General features: G+C 36.6%; 1 protein-coding gene across 2 annotated transcripts in view; it reads right to left on the bottom strand.

Annotated features, from left to right (window-relative positions):
• The window catches only part of DMD (dystrophin), a 2,147,259-nt gene that overhangs the window by 1,377,208 nt on the left and 750,860 nt on the right, over positions 1-19,191 (bottom strand). For both annotated transcript variants that reach the window (XM_081564318.1, XM_081564319.1), the window contains exon 21: positions 18,342-18,522. In XM_081564318.1, the coding sequence (XP_081420444.1) occupies positions 18,342-18,522 (181 nt within the window). The remainder of the gene's footprint in view (positions 1-18,341; positions 18,523-19,191) is intronic.

Genomic DNA, 19,191 nt, shown 5'->3' with positions numbered 1-19,191 from the left:
TAAGTTGCCAGAAAACTCAATCATACTAATTACAAATACTAACAAAATGTGAAAATCTTAAAATAGAGAGTAGAATATGATTATGACAGAAACTATGCATATATGACATTAAATCTTGCAAGATTTGCATGGTTAAATTGATGCTTTTTAAGGTGAGGAAATGGAGCAACAGAGTAACTTGTCCAAAAATGGAGCAACACAGAGGCTGAGTAACTTGACCAAGGTAACACAGATGGTTGTTGGATAATCCAAGTAGAGTTCATGTATATTTGACTGTGAAGGCTACCCTCTTTCTGTATTATTTGCCTTGGGGGAAAATAGCACCAGTATCTACAGCAGGTGATATTTTAAATTATATCATTTCATATCTCATCTGACTAAAGAAACAATTTTTATGTGCTCACTGTGTGTCAGAAACCTTAATAATGATCACACATATCATGATTCTTAATTCTTACAATAAACCTTTGAGACATGCATTTTTATTCCATTTACATTTGAGGCAACTGAGGTTAAAAAAGGCCAACTGATTTGCTCACAGTCAAACATCTAATAAGTGCCAGGATTTTCAGCCAAGATTATTTAATTTCAAAGTCAAACCCACCAACAAACAATGCATTTTCTCTAACATGTGTATATATATGTATACACACATACATTCATTCCAATTATATATAAAATAAGGGAATAAAAGTATATATGGGAAAGTACAATGTGTGGATTGTATATAGTTATATATGCTTAAAATCTAAAATGCATATGTTTATATATACTATTTATTACTATATATTATTTTCTATTTTATACACACATCCATACAGATTATGTGACTAGTAGCTATACTTACCATGTTCAAGTTGGAGAATTTTGTTAGAAAATTGGAATTGATAAAAATGATTTTAAGTGGTTTAAGGAGGATAAAAAAGAAATTATACTAAACACGCAATAAGTGAAAAGTAACAAAACAGTGGATGGGTTTCAAAGCAGATTAGACAAAGCTAAACAGACAATTAGTAAATCTGAAGATAGGCAAGAAATAAACTATATATATATATATATATATATATATATATATATGGAATAAAGCATGGAGGGACAAAAGAATGGAAAATAAAGATGAGAGAATAAAAGACATAGAAAAAAACAGCAAAATGAACATAAATGTATCCCAGAATCACAGAGAGAGATGTGGGACAGGAGCCATATTTGAAGAGATAATGGCTGAGAATTTTCCTAAACGGATAAAGCCACAATGCAAAATACTATCTCAAATCACTAGATCAATTGGCATTATTTAAACCATATTATTTTTAACAGATAGCATATGGTTTTCATTTCTATATACCAATTCCTTCTAAACTAAAGGAGAAGAATGTAGGAAAGTATTTTGCATGCTAATCAGTGGGGTTTTCAAATGGAAAGTACATTTTTAGAAAGTGTGTTAGAGAGGGATACCGAGAACTGTACTCAATGGACTTATATTTATTTGTCAATTCATGCCCAAATTTATTTTTAGAGGTCTTTGTCAATCTGAGCACTTTTGATTTCATAGGGAAGGATGCCAAAAGGTCTCTGTGGTACTTTAGACCTCCCTGCTTTCTTTCATACAGATAATACGTTTCTGTCTCTACTGACGAGAAACATTTGAATGCTAAGTAATTATTTAAAAAAACAAAGATGACTCTCAGGAATATTACTGAAGTAAAGGAGTACCTAGTTATGAAGAAGCAAAGAGTTAGAAGGAGATGGGTCTATGGGTAGAGACGCAGAGGAGATATGTTGAATCGAACAGTGCTACTTTCCCTTGGGGCAGTGATTGGGAAACAACATTTATTAGAAGCATGCCACAGGTGATATGCATCAGTTCCATTTTATCCAGATGATTAATATATGTCAGGAGAGAAAGATAAGTATATAAAATATTGATGAAGATATTAGGATTACTTTTATTTGAAAAAGATCAACAGGTTCTTTTATGAACATCAAACAGAACTGCTTCTCCATTCTGTTTGTAGAGAACCAGGCTATGTAGCATGACAATTAGCAAGTCTGATTCTGCAGTTCAGTAAGCCTGTGCCTTGGAATTGGTTCTCCATTCACTAGCTTTGGCAAATTAACATTGGAGCAGCTTAGACCTCATTTATTAAAACAGGGATGGAGATACTTTGGGGAGAATTAGTGTAAGTCATTTATTATGCCTTCATTCAGCCAATATTTATTCAGTGCTCTGAGCACCAGGGAAGCAAGAAGTAAAAATTTTAAAAGCAAAGTCTTGGCTTTCATGATGTTCAAAATCTAATTGGTGAGTCAGGAAATTAAGAAACAGATCAAGAGACTGTAATGACTAATAGAAATAAATGGGGAAATCAGCAGAAATAAGTGGGGAAGATCCTTCTGGAAAATGCAATAAAAAGGAATTTAAGATAGAGAATTAGATATGAAAATCTTGGGGTAAATGAGGATTTACACAAGGGTTGGTGGGTTATCAACAGATTGGCAATGGAAGCCATTATCATCTTCAAGCTCAGAGAGACAAAGGGAGGAGGTGTGAGACTGTGTCACAAGAAACCAATAATTGGAACCACCCAGTAGGAGCTGAATTCACAGGGGCTTCTCTTTGGGGATGTAGAGTCCTTGAGGTATACTGTTTCCAGAGGGGGCTAGAAATGGAGGATTCATTCTCAGTCAGTGATGGAGATGCACCCTGAAACAATGAGAGGGGAAGAGAATATTCTAGATTCTCTCCTCTTCTCACCTTCAGTATCCTCCAAGTGTCTTCCATTGAATGAATCCAGCAGGTAGCCAATTTAAATGAAGAATTCTAGGAAGTCTAGTTTTCATGGGAAGAGCAGGGAATGACATTGAGAACAAAAGACAGACAAAAGATCTCCCTGGAGATGATGGTGAGGGTGGGCGTGGAGAGAGGGAAAGGAATTTGACAGAAGCAATTAAGTACATCAGTGGTTTTAGCAATATTCCATTTCTTAAGTAGTTCAGTATGCAGTACAGATTTCTATTTTTTCATTATTTGAAAAAAAGCCTATATGTTACAGAAATTCTTTGAATATAATAAAAGTATAAAATAAAATTAAAAAGGATAGAAAGTGACTAGATAGTGAATAAAGAAAGTCCTCTCCTTGATAGTACAACTTGACAACAGACTTAAAATCACTGAAGGAGGGAGCCTTATGAATACAGAGAGGAAAGGTTTCCAGGTAATATCAAGTCTCTGGAGGAGGAAATGGCAAACCACTCTAGTATTCTTGCCTGGAGAATCAAATGGACAGAGGAGCCTGGTGGGCTACAGTCCACAGAGTCACAAAGAGTCGGACACGACTGAAGTGACTTAGCACAATTACAAGTCTAACAGTCCAAAAACGGGAGAACACAGCAAGTGTAGGAAGAACAAAGTGAGCAACGTAGACTGTGGAGGGATATTAGGGCAGGGGAGTCGTTGGGAACTATGACCACAGAAGGGCTCTGTAGACCTTAATAAGATGACACATTTTATTCTAAATTTGTCTCTATATTTGCTTATCACTGCATCCATCGCTGGGTCCATAGTATATTTGCTATTATTTGTAGCTAGAAGGGAGATGCAAGATAACAGGAAATTGAAAGGGACACACTCAGGGCTAAGCAGAAAACTGTAAGAGTTTAATACAAAGTTTCATCTATGTTAATAATACTGAATAGAGACACTCATGTTCTTTCATTTGCGGGGAGGAGTAGTTTCCTCTGAACTAATTTTATATTTGAGAGAACCAGATACATAGCCAAACCAAAGATATTGCTCTGAAATAATTTACACACACACACACAAAATGTCCATACATGAACACATACTATGCAAACATATGAATATTCTAACACACACAGAGTGAATTTGAAAGCTTTTTCCCACTTTATCCTGCAAAGACAGTTATGATCAGATGAAAAATCAAATCATAATAGATAAAGAATAAGGGAAATGATATCAAAAAAATCAAATTGTTTTGTTTAGGTTTATTTAAACAGCATTGTTTTAGTACTGGATAATACTAAAATCCCATGGACGGAGAAGCCTGGTAGGCTACAGGCCATGGGGTTGCAAAGAGTCAGACATGACTGAGCGACTTCACTAATACTTGGTCATTTAAAATATATATATGAGGCATACTTTATTATATTACACAGCATATTAACTATGTATTTGGAAAAGTGTTTAGACTATACTGAGGATAACCTGGTATTAGTAGTATCCTGGGGAAAGACTATAAGTGTAATGGTACCTACATTAAATGAGGAAATAAAGATTTTCAGATTTGTCAGCTTATTACCAAAGTGATAAGGTAGCATAGCACAATACAAGTAAAAAAAGGTTACTTAACTTATTTTATAATACTACAGATTGTCCAAACCTCAGTCAGCATCCACCTACGTGAATCGATCAATGGAGTGAGGAAAGGAGATCGATCGATCGATCAATCAATCGATAAACAGACAAAATGCCATGAAGTGAAAAAATCCATTATTTTTCAGCACAGAGCAGGACACAACAAAAATCCCTCAAATCCAGAAGAAGATGAACACTGAAACATTCTAAATTATCAAATGATACATTTGATCAATCTTTCCTCTATTAACTAACAGAATTCTAGCTAGATGTTAGGAAATAACCACAACTTGGTATTACTATTTTTTCTTTCTGTTAATTTAAACAATATGTCAACAAAGCATACATTATCTTGCATTATTCAATGAATAATTTACATCACACAAAGTCTCAGGTTCTTCTCCAAACCCTGATGAAGTACTCAATCCAGACCACCATTGCATGTCGGCTCTATATACCATGTTGCATGGAAGGAAAATCTTATTCTGTGTTCTGATTGGGGATATTTGGACACTTCTTTTCCTTGCTATCTGCATCCTGAGTAAACACCCTGGCTGTTTCACAGGCGCAATGCTTTGAGGAGAGCTAGAACTGAAAGGAGACCTAGCAAATCCATAGTTTCTGAACTGCATACCTCACTACCCCTGTATGGGTTCATCAACCAGGAAATCCTTACATCTGAAGAGCTGTGGGAATAGTTACCCAATGGGCTCCAATCTCACCTTCCAGTCCACTTCACTTCTAAGGGAGGCCCTGATTTATCTTCCCTTTTTTGGCTTCCTTCTGATCTTTCAGTTTAATGAGAAGGGAAATATTTCAGTTTCTGAACTGTTGATCTTTTTCTGTATAACTGCTTCTGATCAGTATTCCTATGCAAGACGTCAAGTCCTCCTGCTGGGAGCTAAAGTAAACTCCTACTCTATTCTAAGAGAAGACAGGGCAACTTGTGGAAAGATCAAATGCCTTTGTTAGTATCTCAGAGGTAACTTATTTAGCTCAAGCAAAAACCCACACAAGGAAAGAGCCTTATTAGTCTCTCCATGTGTATCTTTGCTTCCTTCCAATCTATCTTCGTTGCTCAGTGTCTGAAAACGCAAAACTGATGTATAATTTTATATCACAGCCTAAAATCCATCAGCATGGTTTCAGTTTTCTCCTGTTAATATCTGGAACCCTCTCCATGGCTCTTAAGAGGCCCTTCTAGACTCTGTAGGCTCACTTTGCATAACTCTCTCCTCTCTGTGCTCCATGGACACAGGACTTCTTTCATTCTTAGCTAGCCAGCACCTACTACCCTTAGTCTCACTAATTCCTTCTCATCTTTCAGCTTCTGTGTCCACCAGGTCATGCTCAAGGCAATCTTCTCAGACCTTCCCAGCCTGGATAAGATTTCTTTATTTAGTTTCAGAGGCCTGGCCTTAGAGTTTTCCATCCAAACACGCATCTCAGATGTATAAAAATAGCCATCTGATTTTGTGATTAATGGCTGCATCTTTCCCAAGATTACAAGTGCAATGAGACCAAGGAACACATGGTTTTAGTTTAGTGACCTATCCCCAGTGACCAGTATCTTGCCATGCAAGGACTCAGTATTCGTTGAACGAATGACTGCAAGTGAAAGAATATAACCTTGAGCATAATAACAGAATGCTTTGCAGGCAACATAGAAGGAAACCTGTGTTTGGTGAAGCATAGAATTTGAACATGAGAAGAAAGAATTTACCTGGAGAATTCAGACTATTAAGTCTTTCTAATTCCTATGGAGCCTTCTAAATTCTGAATAGCTCAAATTGACTTTCTTATTTATCTCTCTTGTCCTTTCTCACTGCAATGGTTTCTAGATTACTAAGGTAGATTTTCTTTAATTCCAATGATTTTTTTTTCTGGTACAATTCATTTCTAAATTTAAAATCTATTCGTCTTGCTAAAAATGAACAAAAAGCAAAGAAAACATATAGTGTGCCTCATGTTGTAAAGACAGAGAAAGAGAGGATGAGAAAATGCACACACATGTGTTTTTGTTTTCTCCTGGAATTCTTTTGAAAAGGGAAAATATCATGATCTAAATTCTACCATTTTGAAATTGGATAAAGCAACAATTTTTAGCACAGTCTAACCAGGAATGTTAGATTTCTATGGAAATATGAGCACAACTTCATGAAAAAAAAAAAGTCTCTCTCTCTCTCTGGCTCAATGGTAGAGAATCTACCTGCCAATGCAGGAGATGCAGGTTCAATCCCTGGGTTGGGAAGATCCCCTGGAGAAATAAATGGCAACCCACTCCAGTATTCCTGTCTGGGAAACCCCATTGAGAGAGGAGCCTGGCGGGCTACAGTTCATAGGGTCACAAAGTCAGACATGACTTAGCAACTAAACAACAACAACTCTCTCTCATATAAATGAGAAATATCTGTATATATTTAATATTTCCTGTATTACATATGATTTATTAATTTATTATTTCAAGTATATATTTATTGTCAATTATATTTTGGCCTCTATGATACCTTTTAGGGATGCAATAATGAAGATAGAGAAGACTCTTGAGAGTTCCTTGGACTGCAAGGAGATCCAACCAGTCCATCCTAAAGGAGATCAGTCCTGGGTGTTCATTGGAAGGACTGATGTTGAAGCTGAAACTCCAATACTTTGGCCACCCGATGTGAAGAGCTGACTCATTTGAAAAGACCCTGATGCTGGGAAGGATTAGGGGCAGGAGGAGAAGGGGACGACAGAGGATGAGATGGCTGGATGGCATCACCGACTCGATGGACATGGGTTTGGATAAACTCCGGGAGTTGGTGATGGACAGGGAGGGCCGGCGTGCTGCTATTCATGGGGTTGCAAAGAGTCGGACACGACTGAGCGACTGAACTGAACTGAACTGAATGAGCACAAGAGGGTTCTTGCATTCATTATTTTCGTATTTTACTCATGGATCCAGATACTATTCTAATATGCGAAAGTCAAAGTTGCTCAGTCATGTCCAACTCTTTGCGACCCCATGGACTATACAATCCACGGAATTCTACAGGCCAGAATACTAGAGTGGGTAGCCATTTCCCTCTCCAGGGGATCTTCCTGACCCAGGGATCGAATCCAGGCTCCCACATTGCAGGTAAATTTTTTACCATCTGAGTCACCACAGAAGCTTCATATTTTACTCATGGAGCCAGATAATATTCTAATATCAGTTCAGTTCAGTTCAGTCGCTCAGTCATGTCTGACTCTTTGTGACCCCATGAATGGCAGCACGCCAGGCCTCCCTGTCCATCACCAACTCCCGGAGTTTACATAAACTCATGTCCATCGAGTCGGTGATGCCATCCAGCCATCTCATCCTCTGTCGTCCCCTTCTCCTCCTGCCCCTAATCCTTCCCAGCATCAGGGTCTTTTCCAATGAGTCAGCTCTTCACATGAGGTGGCCAAAGTATTGGAGTTTCAGCTTCAACATCAGTCCCTCCAATGAACACCCAGGACTGATCTCCTTTAGGATGGACTGGTTGGATCTTCTTGCAGTCCAAGGGACTCTCAAGAGTCTTCTCCAACAACACAGTTCAAAAGCATCAATTCTTCGGCCCTCAGCTTTCTTCACAGTCCAACTCTCACATCCATACACGACTACTGGAAAAACCATAGCCTTGACTAGACGGACCTTTGTTGACAAAGTAATGTCTCTGCTTTTTAATATGCTATCTAGGTTGGTCATAACTTTCCTTCCAAGGAGTAAGCGTCTTTTAATTTCATGGCTGCAATCACCATGTGCAGTGATTTTGGAGCCCCCAAAATAAACTATTCTAATATAATTTTGATCAAATTGTAATTAATTTCAGAAAAGAGAAATATAGAGTATTATGACAGTGAATAAGAGGAACATCACATATAGACTGAGAGCTTATAAGGATTAACTTTTGAGGAAAGATATGAATGAATAAGAATTAGCTATGCTAGGGCTCCTGGGAGAACTATATACACAAGATCTGAGGTAGGAAAGCCTATGCTGTCTTCAGTACATGAGACAGCAAAATGGAGTAAGAAGAACATAAACATGAATGAGGTTGTGACTTGAGGCAGGCAATGTCTGTATTATGCAGGGCCGTTGGGGCACCTTTAAAGTAAGAGCAAATGGAATTCATTGAACATATTACACACTCAAAGTGACATGGCTACGTTTTCCTTCAGAAAGATAATTCTGGTGAAGTGTAGAATACAGGTTTCTCAGTTATCAAGAATGAACATAGGGCAGATAATTTAGTAGTCCAGGCAAAAAACCATAGTAGTTTGGAGTTATGTGATGATAATAAATATGAAGTTTGGATGTGAGAGCTATTTAGGAGATAAAAAGCACAGACGTGGAAATGGGAGAGGGAGTGGGTGGGGAACAGGGAATATCAAAGATGATTCTGAGTCTCCTGATTGTGAAACTCCACAAGTATTGGTTCTTTTCTGTGATGTTAGAGGGACCAAGAAGGAAGTGGTTGTTGATTGCATAGCTGCCCACCAAGAGCTTATCTTTCTGGAACTTACTGGGATGTCTAGATAAAACGGTTAAGGAAGTAGTGGGACATATGAATCTAGGATTTAGAGGCTAGGTCTGCAGATAAAAAAATGTATGACTCTTAATTGATAAGATAAAATTAAAGCCACATATATTTTATTCATGTTTGCCTCCTAGATGCAAAAATGAATTAATTAGCCAATGTGATTTACCTTGTAGTAGCTGAACAGTGATTATAAACCACACGATTTATTTTAACAGTGATTATAAAACACATAGTTGATCTCATTTAAACTGGACATAATGGAGAATACTAGTGAAGGATTACTAACTCTGTTTCAGATTAAAGTGAAAGAAAACAGTCTGGTGCAGAAGCTAGTTGTACCTAAGGGCAAACTTAGTATGATCTGCTCTACCTACCAGTCAATGAGATGTGTGTGGATGCTGCCTTGTGATTCCAATACAGGAGCAGAACTAGCCCTACCCCATCTAGAGAAATCCCAATCTTTCTTTTACAGATAGAATAGAGCTTAAAACTCAACTGATACTTCTTGCTCTTTACTGAAAGCAATAAGACAATAAACATATCCAATTTAATAACCAACCATCCTAAAAATTCATAAGAGTTCTTTTGGCATCATTTGGCCCAGCCCAGGCCCATGAAAAACTGACTGGGTACTTAATATTTAGCCATATATTGCTCATAAATCATGCATCTTAAAGATTCTTATGACAGTTTCCCAATTCTATTTGCTAAAGTGCCATTTAAAAATACAGATATCTTCCTAATGTTTTATGACTAAGGAAATATATCTTACAAAATTAAAATTAATCCAAGTGATGGTAGTTTTGGAAGCATGTGTTGTGGATTATTGGGAAAGTAAATGTTAAGGGTTACCATGTTGTATACCCTACCTATCCTGAAAGGTTAAAAAAAGTCCCATTGATCCCCAGTCCATCAGTAGAGTCATGTGAAGGATGGTGATGACCAAGTACGATCAAATTGACATCTAAAATGTCTTTTGTATTTTTTGTTAAAAAATTCCTCTGCTTTATCCAATTGACTTAAAAGGGTGAGGGACTTCACAGAATAGAAATGTGAGGTGAGCAAAGGAGAGCCCAGACAAGGCAAGATTATTTCATTATTAACTAAAAAAAAAGAGAGCCATGTGTGGAACTAAATGCTGTATTTTCTCATACACACACGTCTGTGTCAAGGGGTGAAGAACTCTAACTGAAAAGAAAGGTAAACAGATCTACTTTGAAAATTTAGATTTGTTTTCACATTGTAAAACAGAGTAGTCACAGTAATGCTGAGATCTCAGAACAGTAGGTTATATATGGAACCTTTTTGATAAAGAATCACAACTATATCTCCCACCAAAAAATGTTAAAAACAAAACTACTCAGAGAAAAGAAAGGTACTTAAATGTCACAGAAATGATGGAAGGGAGAGAAAAAATATACAACTGTGCTGTCCAATAGGGTAGCCACTAGATACAGATGTCTAGTAAACACTTCAAATGTGCTTAGTCTGAATAGAGATGTTCTGCAAGTGCAAAGAGACACCAGATTCTGAAACTTTAGCACAGCAATAATGTAGAAATATCCCTATAATTTTAAATTTCTGTTTCTATGGTAAAATGATAATATTTGGATGCATCTGTTCAAAGAAAATGTGCAATTAATTCTTTTTTAATATGACTACTAGGAAATTTTAAATTACATATATGTCTTATATTCCTATTAGATGGTACTTACATAGAAGATGGGGAAAGTAATCCATTTGGAGAGAGAAACAGAATATTTATTAGCAGTCTGGAGAGGGACATCATTTAAAAACATTGAAACTTCTGCTGTGAATATGAAATTGACTGCAATTTAAACTTTCCATCACTTATAAGTAGAAATTACTGATGACTTCTATGAGTTCTGTGTGTATGTGTAGAAGCTAACTGAACCAACAGCACTTCCTACTTCTTTGATATAGCTACTTTGGAAAAACTTTCAAGTTGAAGTTCTATTTCTTTTTATTCCATATCAAATATACTACAACTTCTTCCCCATCTTTCATAGCTAAAAGAATGACAGAGAAACAATGTAACCAAAAAAGACCTTCTTGGGCAATTCCAAGCCTTATTAAATGACATAAACCATGACCTAGTACCAGCATTTCTTTAAAATGTGAACCCTGGCAGAAGATGTCAAAAAAGAAAAGGGGACTCACAGTATGATTAACATACTATTGATATGAACTATCCTTGGGAGGGAGGTGGGAGGGGGGCTCAGGATGGGGAACACATGTACACCCATGGTTCATTCATGTCAATGTATGGCAAAAACCACTACAATATTGTAAAGTAATTAGCCTCCAATTAAAATGAACAAATTAATTTTAAAAAAAGACTTAGCAAAACAACACATTACAAGTATGGAAACTTGAATTTCCAAAACCAACATATAAGTTATTTACTTAGTTTGACACCCAAGGTCTTTTGTGATTGGAATCCAGTGAACTTTCAGCCAGAAGTCCCATCATCATAAATACCCTATTCATCAACCAAAACCTGTCACTAATGTCAAGTCTTTGTACTTATGCCACTCCTCCTGCTAAAAGTTCCTGCTGCTCACACTTTATTCCCATGAAGGGTCCAAGATGTGTTCTGACACAAGCAAAGTATATGGGCTTCTAGGAATTTTATCGAAGATCACCTCAGAGTTTTTATAAAAGCCATGTCTCCAATGAATCACCATCCTTATGGCACCACCCTTATGATGACACGACCATTAGGGCAGAAAGGAAAGAGGAACTAAAGAGCCTCCATGAAGGTGAAAGAAGAGAGTAAAAAAGCTGGCTTAAAACTCAACATTCAGAAAACGAAGATCATGGCATCTGGTCCCATCACTTCATGGCAAATAGATGGGGAAACAGTGACAGACTGTTTTCTTGGGCTCCAAAATCACTACAGATGGTGACTACAGCCATGAAATTAAAAAAACGCTTGCTCCTTGAAAGAAAAGCTATGACAAACCTAAATGGCGTATTGAAAAGCAAAGACATCACTTTGCCGATAGAGGTCCGTTTAGTCAAAGCTATTTTTTCCAGTAGTCATGTATGGATGTGAGAGTTAGACTATAAAGAAAGCTGAGCACTGAAGAATCGATGCTTTTGAACTGTGGTGCTGGAGAAGACTCTTGAAAGCCCCTTGGACTGCAAGGAAATCAAACCAGTGAATCCTCAAGGAAATCAATCCTGAATGTTCATTGGAAGGACTGATGCTGAAGCTCCAATATTTTGGCCACCTGATCGGAAGAGCCAACTCATTAGAAAGGACCCTGATGCTGGGAAAGATGGAAGGCAGGAGGAGAAGGGGATGACAGAGGACGAGATGTTTGGATGGTATCACTGACTCAATGGGCATGAGTTTGAGCAAGCTCCGGGAGATGGTGAAGGACAAGGAAGACTGGCGTGCTGCAGTTCGTGGGGTTGCAAAGAGTTGGACATGACTGAGCCACTGATCAACAACCAATGAATCAACTGAAATCTGGACCTTTTCACAATCATTGCTCTAATAATCACCTGCTGAACAAATTATTCACTTTCTACTTCAATCACAATTTTCCAAACCAGTCTGTTGGGCTTCCCAGGTGGCACTAGTGATAAAGAATCTGCCTGCCAATGCAGGGGACTTAAGAGATGCTAGTTGGATCCCTGGGTCAGGAAGATCCCCCGGAGGCAGCATGGAAACCCTCTCAAGTATTCTTACCTGGAGAATCCCATGAACAGAAGAGCCTGGTGGGCTACAGTCCATAGCATCGCAAAGAGTCAGAACAACTGAAGTAACTTGGCACGCATACAGAACCAAGTCTGTGTTAAGTATAAATTCTATATTACTGAAATATTTATTATGATATAAGGGAAGTGTTTGTGGAGGGGGTTGCTGCATTTTCCTTCTTTTCCACTTTTTCTAATATTAGCCCTTCTGGTTCATCAAACCTATCTTTAAGAACTTCTGCTAAATAAGTGTTCAAAACAATTTTATTTTTCATGCTCCATTGGCATTTAGCATATGTTCTCAAGATTCTCAAGGTCAGGGAGCAATTCCTGTATCTCATGGCATGAAGCACATATTAAGCTTAAATAAGTATGTCCATTATTCATGCTGTTAGTGGTACTGATAAAGACAACAGTATGAAAAGAAAAGGACTCTTTACAAACAGCTTTTCTTGTTTTCTTTTCTGGACTTGAAAAGCAAAGTGATACAGATTATGTCTTCCAGAACAGAAGAATACCGTTCCTACATATAAAAGTAAATAAGGTCAAGTTTCTGATCTGCAGCTGAAAGAGCTAACTCAGGTCAACCTTTATTTCCTTTCCCAATCTCTGCATCTTAACAGGGAGCAGTAGGGACTAACAACAGAGCTTGAAATTATGGCCATAGGGAGCACTTTTTGCTGGCTGTCCTAAACTTTTTTTCTATTATCTCCATAGGAAGCAAAAGTGATTCTCTGTAATTTTTGGTAAGAGTACTTCCTACTCAGCCTCCCCAGATGATCAGCACCTCGAGGGCTGCCTGCACTTTTCCTTTGTCTACTGTACCACAGCTCTAGTCCAAGGTGATGCCTGTATGGCTACAATTTCCCCTACCTACCTACTTCTGCTCTGACCCTTCTCCAATCTTTCAAAAATGTGAATCAGATTACTTAATTTCTTTACTTGAAATTCTTTATTTTTTTAATAAATGTATTTATTTTAGTTGGGGGCTAATTACTTTACAATATTGTAATAGTTTTTGCCATACATTGACATGAATCAGCCATGGGTTCACATGTGTTCCCCATCCTGAACCCCCCTCCCACCTCCCTCCCCATCCCATCCCTCTGGGTCATCCCATTGCCCCAGCCCTGAGCATTTGTCTCATGCATCGAACCTGGAATGGTGTTCTGTTTCACATATGATAATATACATGTTTCAATGCTATTATCCCAGAACGTCCCACCCTCACCTTCTCCCTCAGAGTCCATGAGACTGAAATTCTTTTAGACATGTCAACACTGAAAAGTTCAACCTGAACTTTTACAGGAGCCTCTAGGGGGTAGCCTGCATGAACTCCATCCTGATTTTATCCTAATCTTTCCATGATTTGCTGGTTTCCTCCCTCCAGACCTCATTTCTGTCTTCTTGGACATGTCGAACACTTCTCTACTTTGGGACATCTGTGTGTATTTCCATTTTTCCTAATATCCTTCCTATAACTCACTATACAGCTGGTTCCTGCATATCCTTGGGGTTTGACTCAAATGTCATCACCCCAGAATAATATTTTCTAAGTGATTATAATCTATGATAATATAATTTAGATATTCATTTGTTCACTATCTTTATTCCTATAAGCTCCATGAAGACATAAAACTCCCTCCTAATTTTCTCCACTAAATACCTAGTATCCATTATTTTCATGGCACACACCAGGTGTTCAAAACTATGTATTGAATTAGTATTCATGGGATTTTCCAGGCAAGAATACTGGAATAGGTTTCTATTTCCTACTCCAGGGGATTTTCCCGACCCAGGGATCAAACTCACATCTCCTGTGTCTTCTGCATTGCAGGTTGATTCTTAAGCACCACATAATCCAAGAAACCCCAAAGTTTCAATTGTGCAAGAGTCAATTCTAGAGATCTGCTGTACAACACTGACTTACACTTAACACTCTATTTACACTTAAAAGTTTGTTAGGAGGGTAAATCTCATGTCATGAGTTCTTGTCACTTTTTTTTTAAATAAGAAACGAAAAATATTGTGTCAGCAATCTAGGGTTAAAGAACAGAAGAACACAATTTTAAAGTTTTAGAAGATAAGAAAACACTTGTTTTGTTATAATTAATGCTGCCACTTCCCCAATGGCTGGTAAAATCACCAAACAAAAACAACAAAATAATAATTTCCTTGACATGATTTCCACCTCACAACTGAAAGGAGTTCAAAGCGTATTTAAAACTGTGTTTCCACATTTACATTTAACATTTAATTTATTCTTTTTTATAATAATGGATTACCCTAACAAACTTGTTGCTATTTTCCATACTCGTCTAGGGTAGAAAATGATCTTTCTGGTTTGCAGTTTCTAGAAAAGGCTTTAGCAATTGCTTTGGGAGGCAATGCAACCATTTCAATCTTCTAGTCTTAGGCAACGATTCATTTATTTCTGTCTCTTTAGATCTGCATAGTGTGGACATTTTCAATAAATATAATCATACAATATATGGTCTTTGGTGAGAGTCTTCTTTCACTTAGCATAATGTTTTTAAGGTTCATTCATGCTGTAGCATGTATCAGTACTTCATTACTTTTCATTACTGAGTATTATTTCATTGTATGGATATACTCAATTTATTTATTCATCAGTTGATGGGCATATGGGTTGCTTCCATTTTAAGGCTATCATGAATAACACTGCTGTTAATATAGCATTAATATATTAATGCATTAATATATTCTCCAGTTCTTAAACCATTTCATATATACATCCTTTCCATTATTTGAGCTCTAATGGGTCACTTGTGACATGGGAATAATAAGCATATTCTCAAAGGGTTGCCTCTGAGGACTAAGAAAGATGATTTATCAGATTATTGTCTGTAGACTAAAACTTGCTATCAATATAGAACACATTTAACTTTTAGTATTATTTTTCATATCATTTTTGCCAGGTACCAACCACCAATTCCTCACACCAATTTTCACCATTCAAAGTACACTTAAAAAGCCAAGATTTTGTTTAACTGTGAGAACACTAGTGAAGAAAAGGAAAGAGGGGATGAAAGTCAAGGTGGATTTCCAGGTCTTTGTGGAAGCTCTTATTCACTGAATACTTAATATGTTCAAAGCACCATGTAGTGATACAAGTAATGATATTTACTTCCTGGTGTCAGTTTAGGGAAAACATACATATGGCAAATTCCTTGAAAATAATTATTAGTTAACAAACTTAACTGCAATATGACTTGACATGGTGAATTTTTTACTCACCATTTTTATATGTGTACACCAGTGAAGTGAGTGAAGTTGCTCAGTCGTGTCCGACTCTCTGCGACCCCATGGACTGTAGCCTACCAGGCTTCTCTGTCCATGGGATTCTCCAGGCGAGAATACTGGAGTGGGTTGCCATTTCCTTCTCCAGGGAATCTTCCCGACCCAGGGATTGAACCCAGGTCTACTGCATTGCAGGCAGATGTTTTACCCTCTGAGCCACCAGGGAAGCTTGTGTACATAATACATATACATAAATTATAAAAATATATATATGTATATAAATTATATAATCTATGTATAATATATAATATATGCAACTATAAGCTGCATACACAATTTATAATATCCAATACATATACTACATATAAATTATGTGTAAATATAAACTGCATATAATTAATATATAATCCATATTTAATTAATGATTATTAAGGAATCAAAGAAGGCAAAGGCACCCCAATCTAGTACTCTTGCCTGGGAAACCCCAAGTATGGAGGAGCCTGGAAGGCTGCAGCCCATGGAGTCGCGAAGAATCGGACATGACTGAGCGACTTCACTTTCACTTTTCACTTTCATGCACTGGAGGAGGAAATGGCAACCCTCTCCAGTATTCTTGTCTGGAGAATCCCAGGGACGGAGGAGCCTGGCGGGCTGCCGACTGTGGGGTCGCACAGAGTTGGACACGACTGACGCGACTTAGCAGTAGCAGCAAGGAATCAAAACAAGTTTTCCAAATGATTGTATCACAGTGCTAGGGATATTTTGGTTACTACAGTGGAAAGGGGAATATTTTATTTAGATAAAAATGGAGTGAAAATATTTGGCAGTTTTTTATAAACTATCATCATATATATGAAAGATAAAGAGAAGATATGATAATATAGATGAATATATTGATAGCTGTAAAAATAGAGGGTATATATTATTATATATTTATATTATAGTATCATAATCCAATATGTTATCACACATCAACGTTTTGAATACCTTTAAAAGAAACAGAAAAAAATGTTAAACCTTAATGAATGTATATAAATTAAAATACATTTCAGTGAATACACTCCTTTGCCAACCAGTTACAGTATAACCATCCACATGTACTTGATTTTAAGGGAGGTTTATGGATTTTATGATAATGGAAATGCATTATTCTTAAATAGGTCAATGTTTGAAAATTTAGGACATTCAGTCTTTTTCCCACTCGATTTTAGAGAAGCCCAGCAACAAGTACACTGAAATCCACTAGAGGGAGCTGACATGATTGTAAAGTTGTATTCCTTCATTCCCTATCAGTAAAATAAACTCCTCAGTAAAAAAAGACTTTGAAGTAAAAGGGGGAAAAAAAAAAAAGCATTCATCTTTCAATGCATGACCTCACCAGGAAATAAAAGGAAAAAAACATTAGAAAGTGAGGAAAGCCCATATATTGCACTATACTGATTCTAGAAATGTTATTGTGTTGTAAATTTGTTGCATATTTACCAAGGAAAGCAATTAAAAATGCATGTGTTCCAACAAATTTAAAGTCTCAGTAGAAAACAAATATATGCTCTTGTGCTTCTCATAACAACTTTAAGTATAACTTTTAAAAAATGTTTTTATCTTAATGCTTTGATATCTAGTTTTCCTCTATACTCCCTTGTGTGTACATATATATACATATGCATATATGTATATGATGACTCAAAATCCCTTTTGATGATACTTAAAAGTACTCAAAAACCTGCTTGTCAAAGGAAATTTTGTCTTCAAAAGTAGGCTGATGAGTAGGGGTATTTGGACTGTGTATTAATATCCTAAGAGCAAACTGGTGAAAGACAAAAGAGACATCCTGAAAAATTTGCTAGTCATATGGTAGATATTTGCATAATTGCTCCACTTTTATGCTGTATTTTACCAGTAAACGAGAAAAAAGAAGATACAGTATAGTTAGAGTGATCCAATAGTAAAACGCAGCCCAAAAAATAATTTGTCCTTGGCTGAGTATCAGTTGCCACATGTATGCTACAGCTATAATAATCTTCATATAAATTGATAGAAGTATTAGCAAGACATCTAGCTAGATATTCGTGTACATGAAGCAAACTGGATTTGATGAAAACCTACTAACAGGGTTTCAACTGCTCTTTTATTTCCTTCCATGTTCCAAACATCAGACTGTAAAATTTGCAACTTGACAAGGAGAAGTTGTGCCTATATACAACATATGCTTTATTTGTTTCTCATAGTCACGAAATTATAATGGAGGGAGAGAAATGGAAATCTAACATATCCATTTTCCTATAACAGCATTTCGTTACTTGTTACTACAGGTTGTAGGGAGCATGGTTTCTTTGATGGAAATCATTCTTTCATGTCAGTACTTACTCTTTTCATGATAAGTAACTAATTAGGAAAATATTAAGTCAGTCATTGTAAGTATTCTTACTTACTTGTCTGTAGCTCTTTCTCTCTGGCCTGCATATCAGCAAAGACGTGGTTAAAATGATTTGTAAAGGCCACAAAGTCTGCATCCAGGAACATTGGCCCTTGTCCTTTCTCTTTCAGGGATATGCTTTGAATTTTTAATCTCTCAATTTGAGGCTGAAGAGCTGACAGCCGGTTGACTTCATCCTGTACCATAATTTAGAGTATTAAATAACACTGTTACTTTGCATACATTACAGTTTTGCAAAGGAAAGTATTGAAAGGCAGTGATGCAAGCTTAGCTAAAGGCCTTTATCAAAAAATTGATAACAAACATCCAAGATGGCTCAAGCAAGCCTCCAGCACACGTCATCAATTTGAGAATACCTTGGCTCTTCACTCAACAGATACCATCATAAACAACAATTTTTAAATTTCAAAATGACATCATTTAGAACATCACAAGGTATGGATGGATACAGTTGAAAAGTACTATGAATGACCTTACATCTTTTTCATAAATCAAACACAGATGTTCCTTTACAACTCTCAGCTCAAAATTGTGCAACTTTGCTTCAATTCTAAGCTTATCCAATGAACAGTTTTCTTCTTTAAATTCATTTGTGTAGAATATAAATTATATATATGCATACATATCTATATGTATCTGCATATATATTAAATTAAGCCAAATATATGCATATATATTAATGTTATATAGATTACATATATGTATGTAGAATATACATTATAATCATATATGTACACATATATTTGTAATTTACATACTAATATGTATATACACTCACATAACTGTGTCTATAATTATCTAAGTTTTGTATGGTCTTACTTCTTCTGACTAAATAGGCAATTGCT

This window comes from Giraffa tippelskirchi, chromosome X (genome assembly GCF_054371585.1).
Source record: "Giraffa tippelskirchi isolate mGirTip1 chromosome X, T2T-mGirTip1v1.2.pri, whole genome shotgun sequence".
Classification (NCBI taxonomy): Eukaryota; Metazoa; Chordata; class Mammalia; order Artiodactyla; family Giraffidae; genus Giraffa; species Giraffa tippelskirchi.
The sequence above is the reverse complement of the archived record's forward strand: the minus strand, read 5'-3'. Positions and strand labels throughout refer to the sequence as shown.